At 43.2% G+C, this 9,943-nt stretch overlaps 1 protein-coding gene across 1 annotated transcript; it reads right to left on the bottom strand.

Moving 5' to 3' along the window:
* Nucleotides 1-4,710: 4,710 nt before the first annotated feature.
* On the bottom strand, nt 4,711-9,656 carry LOC147905629 (CASP-like protein 5B1). The gene is made up of 3 exons (XM_087381051.1): nt 9,377-9,656; nt 5,104-5,236; nt 4,711-4,903 (listed from the first exon to the last, which is right to left on the bottom strand). Exons 1-3 carry the CDS (start codon nt 9,505-9,507, stop codon nt 4,712-4,714), a joined length of 456 nt encoding a protein of 151 aa, XP_087237177.1. The 5' UTR covers nt 9,508-9,656; the 3' UTR covers nt 4,711.
* Between the last annotated feature and the right edge of the window lie 287 nt (nt 9,657-9,943).

Below are 9,943 nucleotides of genomic sequence, written 5' to 3'. Positions count from 1 at the left end.
TCTCTCTTCTTCTATTTTGGTGTTCTCTCTAGAACTCTACCCCCTAGCCCAACAATGAGATTCATGGATGAAACCATTGTCTTTTTAGTACTGATTTTGGCCCCACTAGATTAGTTAGTGCTGGCATATCAAAATCAGCACGTGTGGCTATTTTCCTTTGTGAGGCCTAGAGACACAAAGACCAGCTTATACAAGCATAAAGGAGAGAACACGAGGAATTGGCTGAGCCCACTCACAACACAATCACATAATTTTCCCAAGGAACCGAACCAGGGCTAATAGGGGACCAAACACAGTAGAGAGCTAAAGGCCACAACTCGACACACCCTACCTCAGATGGACACACACATAAGGACTACAAGCATATCCTATGTCTTCAATGTGGGTAGACATATCCTCTCTCTTAGACATGACCACTGGAGTGATGATAGCACTTGTCACATAGCCGATCACATCACGGGGACTACAGAGGAGGAGGGATGGACCTAGACCTATCACTGACTTTCTTCCTCAACAGCGGCTCTCACTTGATCCCGAGCCACTGTCAAACGAGCTTCTCTTGTCTCTCCTCAATCGTCCGATGGTGTTGGTCCCAAAGATATCATACACATGTCCATCCACAGACGGCTAGGGGATTCTCCTTGGTTTTTGTTTTCTTGTTTTTTTTTTAATATCTTATCACATACATCAACCTTGGGTAGGGGTTCTTGTTTAGTGGCCTCACCCTTAGCTTTCATCCTTTGGTCTTTTGTAGATGTTTATACCTCTCTCTCTCTCTCTCTCTCTCTCTCTCTCTCTCTCTCTCTCTCTCTCTCTCTCCCCACACACACACACAGACACACACACGGGCAAGTACACACACACACACATAATATGGATGTATGTATGTATGTATGACCAACTCAAGCCACACGACTTTACCCAATAGGGGCACCAAAATAAATGTAACCCTCGGACAATCATTCAAAGCAATTGGTCTAGCCCATGGAGATCCTCACTCTAACCACCTCTTTCTACAATTAGTTGCTTTAGGCAGAGGCCCCTTTTCATTAGGTCTAGGTGGGTCAAGAAAGGACTTTGGCCCAAGCTCTTTGGTGGTATCCCCAGGATGATGGGCCACTTGGAGGTAAAGTTCATTAATACGAAGATGCTTTGCCGTAAAGAGCTTACCAAGGAAGAAGTGTCTAGAGGGGACGAACTCTCTCATGCCTTCTTTTGACAATTTGGGAATTTTGCTGTCGATTCCACTTCACCATGTTTTCCATGGGATCTTTGATTGAAGTATAATTTCCCCCTCTCTCTTGGGGTGGAGGGATCTATCTCATCCCCAAAGAGAGGAAATATAGATGATATCGTGTAATGGAAACTAACCACCATTTTTTATATAGCCTTCAGGATCTTGGCCAAGTTCTTGACTTGTATGAGTTCCCTTCTTCCAAACTTCACAAACAACTAGGTGTTGTTTAGCATCCTAGACAATGGAGGCCATTGAGTGGGTATGATAGGAGTCTTGTCCTCTCACAATCCTCCAAAATTTTAAGGAAACTATGACAAAGTAGATTGGACTCTCCTAGAGGGTATTATGAGGAGACCTGGATTCCTAGCCTGCTAGATCAGGTACATCTCAAATCTTATGCAAGCAACTTGAGCTATTTGCTCATTGGAGGCCACGCACTGGTGGCCTATTCTCTACCTTGATCAGTTTATCTTCTTACTCCTTATTGTAGAAGTGTTTGTAGGATATTTTTTAAGGTCACGAGGAGCAAGGTCGGTTGGGATGCAACCTCCAATGAGCTATTGAATTCCTAGTTTACAGATGATACGTATTCTTTGTGGAAGGGTTTCCTCTTGGTCCATCACCTTCGAGCCTTGGATGCATGAACCAAGTAGCATAAGTTAGTTAGCTTCCTAGAGACGGTGAAATTCCTCTTGGTTGGTTCAGCCTCCGATGCATGGACCAACTGGCATAAGTCATTCACAAAGGTAGAGAGCTCTTTCACTTGGGAGACCTTCTTCACACCTAAGGGAGACCTTTACAAAGGTAGAGAGCTCTGCTCACCTAGGGAAACCTTCACAACAGTAGAGAGCTCTCTCACTTAGTGAGACCTTTTTCACAAAGATAGAGAGTTGCTCATCTGGAGAGAGCGAGAGAGAGACCTTGGATATTTATTGAATCCCTAGAGGTTAGATAGTACAGTACCTTGAATGCCAAGTTGTAATTGATGTTTCCACTAAGTAGCAGGTGGTGCCAGCCATAGACAATCTTCATCATAAACTTTTGTATTGGACCACAAGCAAGCACTCTCTTGCTGGTAAAGCCTTGGTAGTGAGCAAGGTCTTGTTGGCTATAGTATGATACATTGCATCATCGTGGTGCTTCGACAAAGGATGCATAGAATATATTCTACGATTAACCCATAACTCTCTTTCGCAAGGTCAATTGACTTGGGTGGCTTGGTAGATGGTGATTTCCTCTAGTTTGAGGACAATTGGGTTTCATCCATCCACAAACATTGAGTAAATGCCTTCTCAACAAGCTTATTATATGGGGCATCACTCTATCGTTACGCCGTAGAAGCTCTTATTATTGCATGGTGTCCTTAGAAACACCTTGAGTAATGGGAAGACTTACAAATGGCCATGGGGCTCCCTTCATACAGGAATGATTCCTTGATGATTCAAAGACACCTTTGCAGAGGTCTCACTAAGTCCAACGCATGGTGCATCAAAGAAATAAGAGAGGCCAACACTAGTTTGTCACCTTTAGGTCCAAGAGTATACTATTGTGGGAGCCACCAAGTACATCGGTTTGCCATAGTGAGACGGTGGCCTAGCCTGATCCTTGGGAATGTAGAACCAAGGAACGTAGAACATGCTCTCATAATTGTACTTAGCACTCTATCGCACTTGAGAGGAGTAGGACATTGATAACACAGATTGATACAGCTACATTCATGCATGCAGGCATGAGATTCAACTACATACATACCTACATGTGCGTACGTGCGCGTGCAACTACATACATACCTACATGTGCGTGCGTGCATGCGCGTGCACGCACACGTACACTACATTCATGCATACAAGCATTTGATACAGCTACATTCATGCATGCAGGAATGAGATTCAACTACATATGCAGACTACATACATACCTACATATGCGTACGTGCATGTGCACGTACGCTACAAAAACGCACCCTACATACATATTTGTGTACGTGCATGTGTATGTATGCATACACGTGAGTCAACTATATACACACGCTATGCACATGCGTGCATGCGTGCATGTGTGTGTGTGTGTGTGTGTGTGTGTGTGTGGACTCCCCTCAATTCACACTAATGCTCCTTGTCTCTCAAATATTGTGGCTTTGTCCCCCCTAAAAAGGGTCACGTGGATGAAAGAGCTGGCATGTCATCTTGTTTCTCATACTATGTCCACCAAGCCCAAGAGAGTGAAATGAGAAGTCTACTCGTTGGCCTCAACCACATGCAGCTCTATGTGAGGCTTTGTATTGATCTGCCATCCAAGTGGAGTCAAGTTGATGCTCCCCCAGTCTGTCAATAGAAGTTAGATCCCTCTCCAAGAAGGCCTTAAGCCATAAAGGGGTTGCTTTTAGCCTCCTCTTGATGGAGGGATTCGAGCAGCCTAACTGCTCACCATGGTAGTCTTCGCCGGGAGTAGTCTCACATCGTTGTCCTTCCCATGATCCCAGTGGAGCCTCCTCTCTACATGGCCCAATCCCCAATGTAAAGGTAGTGCAATCTCCATAGGAGGTCAAAATAGACGTCTAAGTTCCCCAAAAGAGTAGAAAAGCTGCCTTGCATATGAGAGAGCTTGGTCTCTCGCCAACTGTTCCCAACTGGAGAAAAGCCTTGCTGTGAAACACATGCATCTGTTCCTGAAGTATCATAATGGCCATTGAGCTCGACAGCTCAATGGCTGAGAACGAGAGGAAAAAGTTGGCGGAACAAGCAGGGGCAGCGCAAATGGTATCAGAGATTTGCAAGGGATCCTTATAAATCAGCTAAATAAGAATCAGAGGACAAATTAGATTAAACCAGTAATGGGTCGACACCAATAATGTGGTTTTGAAAGGAATACTCATGGAAGATGAGGATGTTAACATGGATGCCTGCTGAGCAGAGCTTCAGTCTCGAGACTCCTTCAGTCTTGAGACTCTTTATGTGCCGAGTACCAAGACTTGGAGGTTAGGCTTAAGCATGTAACAGAACATTGGACTGTAATCATGTAACATTTGAGAATGACAATTTGTAAATTAGTTACATCGGAATATTAATGCCAATCGGTCAACATTCAATTAATTACATGTATGCATATGCACAAACTCAACGACTCTGCAGCTGCCCACTACCTAGCCTCTACACCTATGTACTCTTTTTTTTGTGCTATTTTCTTGAAATGAGCCTCCGGAGAAACTATATAAAACATTTTTCTTGTAGCTCTGTATGCCAAACAAAAACACACAAACATACATGACAAGATGATTGGAGGTCGATGACTGCCTGGGTATTATCGTGAACAAAATGGAGGATCCCCTCCATTAACATGTAAACATACAAAATGAAGATATCACATGACAAGTCATATGGAATAAAACACACACACACACACACACACACACACAGAAAGAGAGAGAGTTCTTAACAAACTTTTGTATTTATATTTCTATAAGACTGCTCTTACTCATCCTGTTGCTAAGAGCCAAAATGTTAAGACAAAGGATATCGCCATCAAAAACCAGCTTAAAAATGCCAAAGATGTTCCAACTTGATACTTGATACAAACATTCCTTACACACCAATGCAAGTCTCTATCAAAAAGGACTGTAACTCCTGCCGTTGCACATGCAGCTGCCAAGGAAATTGTTGCAGAAACCTGCTACGGCAAAAAGAGTAGTAGAACGAGGCATATGAATACAGACTAGCAGGAAGAAATGATCACAAAATGACAAAGGCAGAAATCCACCTAGCCCTCCAAATCAGACAATAAAGCATAAAAGCGCACGGCTTTACTACTACTTTCCATGCTCTTCCAGTCAAAAGAGAAAATTCTCACTCATTACAAGAGGCACTTACCCAGTCACCAACAGCAAACAAGCTCACTATACACAGATTCCAGGAGCCTCTTCTCCACAGCAAGACATAACTGTCGAAGATGCCCATCGCACAGCTCCACAGGCATTGCATCCCCATTGCTGCTACCAAGTAACTGACATATGGAACCACAACAAAACAGCAAATATTATTTTGCATTGTAAACACTAAGGATCAAATTATCAAATTGAGAAACTGTTAAGTATTTTTCAAATCAATTCCCTCGTTTCGTCAACAAAATTTGCTGGAATGAATTCATTAATTAATTATTCTGCAAAAAGTGGCTCCTATTAAGTATAGCCAAAGATTACAATGAAGAGGATGCAGTTCATGAACATTAATATAATCTCTTACAGTAATGCATGTTACATGGATAGGGAGAATACCTCAGGGGTATGGGAACTGACCCTAACCCTAGATGTATCTAAGGTTTTTAAATTCTATTTTTAATAGATTGTAGATTGAGCTATCAGAACATCTACAATCTATTAGAGGGTATGGGAACTAACCCTAACCCTAGATGTATATAAGGTTTTTAAATTCTATTTCTAATAGATTACAGATTGAGCTATCAGAACATCTAGCGACTGCTGGCAAAGAAGACAAAGATCTTGGGTAAGAAACCCCAATGGGAGGAAATGGGAACTTGCTCTCAACAGACTGAGAGCAAGCATTTGTATGGTGCAGGAATTAAAGTTGGGAGAAGAGGATTGTGCTAATTTGAAGTAGCCTATCGATATCAAGCATGCTTGTCCTTTGCTATAATGGAATCAGTGCCCCACTGAGAAATATTCCTGAGCTGCATAACTTCTGAAAAGGCTCGAGATGTTTTGGTGAAGAGAGCTAAGAGATCTTCAGTGGCAGCTGCTGCACAGCAACAGCTGTACCAAGAAGCACAGTGCTGTGCCCTAGAGCATAAGGCTCTCTATCATAAGGCGCACATCATTTCATGGGGACTGATCATGGTCCAACTGTCCACATGCAGGCGCAAGGGATGACAATTCTTATCAGCCAGGCCAAGGGCTCTAAGCCCAGTGGCAGCACAGTTGCTGCATTACAGCAGCAACTAGTAGGCAGAGGTCAAAACCCAGTGAGTGTGTACATTGAACAGTCAGCGAAACAAGCCGCAGGTCACATCAGTGGCTCCATAATCAAAACACCTAAACACAGAGGTAAACACATTTAGAAGAAGGCAAACCCCACACATGAAGGGCTTGGAAGTCCACAAAACTCAAAAGAAGCGTCTCAAAATCCCTAGCCTTAAGCCCATTGACACCTCCATCAAAGAGCAAACCCCGAGAACTCCCCTGCAAGGGTCCATGAGGACACACAATCATCCTCACGTGAGTTTCTCACCCCCAATTTACAAGTTCACGGAAGTCTCCAGTGAGGTAAGTCCCAAACTCTGTGGATGAATGTAATTGTTTGAAATATGGCATTACACACCTGGTTATGAGAGTCAGCAAAGCCCTAATCAGCACATCACTGCCATATGACATCTCATCTACGTGTCATTACCATGTGTCACCTTATCTAGAATTTGTTAAGTCCTCACTAGGTTAATCTGGGGGTAACCTAACAACGTCAACTAAATCTGTCTAAAGTTATCCTCGCTGCACCCAAGCATAATCACCCTAAGTCCAGTTAGGTCGCCCCTAGTTGCCAGCTCACATGGTAAAGTGTCGACCCGAGTTCCCTCAGGGAATCACCCTTCTTGCCTTCAAATGATTGGGTTCCCCGATTGGTATGACAGCAAAAATTCAATGGCAATCTAGAGCCTTTTATGTTCAAAATCAAAACCATGAGCCCTAGTTGCAATGGTCTCACTAGGTTAATCCGGGGGTAACCTAACAACGTCAACTAAATCTGTCTAAAGTTATCCTCGCTGCACCCAAGCATAATCACCCTAAGTCCAGTTAGGTCGCCCCTAGTTGCCAGCTCACAAGGGAAAGTGTCGACCCGAGTTTCCTCAGGGAATCACCCTTCTTGCCTTCAAATGATTGGGTTCCCCAATTGGTTATGACAGCAAAAATTCAATGGCAATCTAGAGCCTATTATGTTCAAAATCAAAACCATGAGCCCTAGTTGGAATGGTCTTTCAAGAGCCACACCGTGGCATGTATATCCGATTGGGGATTTACCTTCACTAACATCGATAACCACACTCTACAACACTTTTGGAAACTTTGAATGATTACTCAAGGTATGTACCAAGCTCAATTTATGAATAATTTTTTACAGTTTTTGCATCCGCCAGTCTGTCCAAACTGAACCACTTTTAAAGCAAACTTCAACAGAAAGGTGAATAGCATTCAGCCCAAAAAAACAACACATTTCTAACATCAATTCTTTAGCAATATGGAATCAAATGCCGATATGAGTCATCCAACTCTACACTAAAAAGATATGGAGGCTTTTTTTTTTAATTCAATAAAACCTTATTTCATAGACCCAAGGTATCCCATGAGAAACTAACTGGACATGTCCAAGCCATATGAGCATCATTGAAAGATTGTCAAAAGGAAATCCAAGTACCTCAATAGAATGGACTATAACCTTGAATATTCAAAGCATTCAAGTTAAAAACCATACCTCATCAGAATGTGTAACGTAGACTAGGGAGGAGAGGATCGGATATCAACCATTGGTTATACATTAAAGATTAATAAACACTTAATAATATGGTTGAGCAAGAACCAAACAGCAGTTGCTTTGACAACCACAGGGACGCAGTACATTTATCTGTACAAATGTGCATACGAAGCAACTTTTGTTGAGCAGACATCTTGGTGATCCCAAGAAGAACCTATAGTTATCTTTTGTGAAAACATGAGCCAATCACCCTGGCAAAAATCCAAAAGATCATGGAAACGCTGACACATCTTTTGTCATTCCATTCAATATCCAGAGGAAAAGGAGATATTCCTTATGTCCGATCTTCTGTGAAGATCAATGAACATAACCAAAAGATCATGTAAAGGCTAAGGACATAGATATCTTTTATCATTCCCTTCAATATGAAGTGGAAATGGGAGATATTCCTAATCCAGTTTTCTCTGAAGATAAATTAGCAAACCTAGGATTGCCTCAAGCGAAGTCTGAAACATTCACAAACTTCTTCGTATCATAGAAATCAGATATAACATGAAGGAGAAGTGTTGGAATGAAAGCATTATTATTGGTCTCATGTTGTTATGCATATTAGAGAGATAGGGTAAGAACCATAGGCCAACATTAAAGCACGGTGTGGGGGAGCAATCCTCAACCAAGATGTATATAAAATTGCTTTTTCTTATTTTGCTAATAGATTGTCCATTGTAAATCATCTTGTGTGCATGTGGCTGTGCTCCCACTCTCACATTTCTATCCCTCACTCACAAGAATTCATCAAAGCTCAGCTTCATTAGATCTAATACCATATTTGATTGCAGCTTGCATTATCTTCAATTTTGCAAACTATCCTTCTGTAGTAGCAAACGTGTAGACCAACTCAAACACAAGGTCAACAGATCATTTGGTGTATGGTCATATGGGCAGTGGGAGAGAGTGGTGAGGGGTGCAGACTGGAGTGCGTGGGGAAGGGGGGGCAGATTGTGTGGGGGTCAGTGGCAGTGAAGCATCACGCCCATGCATGCCAATGCTTCGCACGGGCACCGATTACGAAGGAAGGCAGAAGTGTCAATTGCATGAGTGGGTCCACGTGGAGGACCCCTCCCCCCCTTACTACGGCAACGCCCCCCCGCGCCGCGCGCTGCGAGTTTCAAGCTCGCGAACACCACCATTATGTCTCAATTCTCTTTAGAAAGCATTGTGTAGCCGATGCACGGAGATGCCGGGCAGGCAAACTACTAAAGCTCTCTGAAGGCACTGAAAAAAGTAAAACCTACGTTGAACTATGAGGCTACGCTTGGTAGGGCACCCAGGATAGCAATCAAAGCGAGCGAGACCCGCTCTATAAGACAATAAACTAGCACGTTAGAAATAGACGGATCGTTGCAAGCGATAAGTCAATATAGAAGAGAAATAAACGGCTCAAACGATCGCTACGGAATAACTTGCCGGGGGAAATTGCTCCGATTTCCGTGGAGGAGGGTAGGCTTCTAGAAGCACAATAAATTTGAATGATGCCAGAGTTCGGCTACGCAAATTAAGGTTATCTAGACAATGCCAGAGTTGGGCTACGCAAATTAAAGTCATGGCAGCATGTCGGAGAACAATTGAAGAGCGTTCTTTGAAGAAAGGAGAGCCAAAGTACCAGAAAGCAGTATAGTTCGAGAACTCTGAGCTACTGAGCATCATGGCGAGGGCGGCGATAGAAAATGCTAATTGGCCGATACGCAGCACCAAACTTCCAACAGTGCCAGGCGTCCCGGGCATGTTTTTCATCCTCGATCTAGGGGGCAAGTCGTAAGTTATCAATCTCTAGAGTTAAAGAATCAGGTTATGGAATGGGTCGTCTTCATAAGGGCCATGATGGTTGCTCCAATTGCTTGTCAGGATGAGCAGTGAGAGCGGTTACAAAAGGTATACAGGAAGGGAGGCGAGACTGAAGGTAGGAATTGATGAAGATGAAAGGGTGTGGGAAATGGGTGAGAAGAGCAGCTGGGAATGCGCTGTTTGTGGGAGATTGATGGAGGGCTGAGGAGGGAAGAGGAGCATCAAAGTGGAGATGGCGAGGTCGGCAGGGATAGTGGGGACCTGAAGAGTTCTTTTTTGCAGAAAAGCGTTGGATGATATGACGTTGAGCTGATGGAAGACGAAGAAGAAGAAGACGAACAAGAAGAAGAAGAAGCAGCAGCTTTTTGGCAGTGATCTAAAAGAA

The sequence above is a fragment of the Dipteris shenzhenensis genome, chromosome 1 (genome assembly GCF_047967505.1).
Source record: "Dipteris shenzhenensis isolate YYH24624 ecotype China chromosome 1, Dip_SZ_1.0, whole genome shotgun sequence".
NCBI classification, from domain to species: domain Eukaryota; kingdom Viridiplantae; phylum Streptophyta; class Polypodiopsida; order Gleicheniales; family Dipteridaceae; genus Dipteris; species Dipteris shenzhenensis.
Note: the sequence above shows the minus strand (reverse complement) of the source record. Positions and strands in the feature narration are given on the sequence as shown.

Excerpts from the sequence above, each read along its gene's own strand:
- LOC147905629 (XM_087381051.1), bottom strand. The coding sequence starts at position 9,507 with ATGAAAAACATGCCCGGGACGCCTGGCACTGTTGGAAGTTTGGTGCTG. Across the intron at positions 5,237-9,376 it reads TCGAACTATACTGCTTTCTG|TTACTTGGTAGCAGCAATGG; the intron begins GTACTTTGGCTC and ends TCCATATGTCAG. Across the intron at positions 4,904-5,103 it reads TGTTTGCTGTTGGTGACTGG|GTTTCTGCAACAATTTCCTT; the intron begins GTAAGTGCCTCT and ends TTGCCGTAGCAG.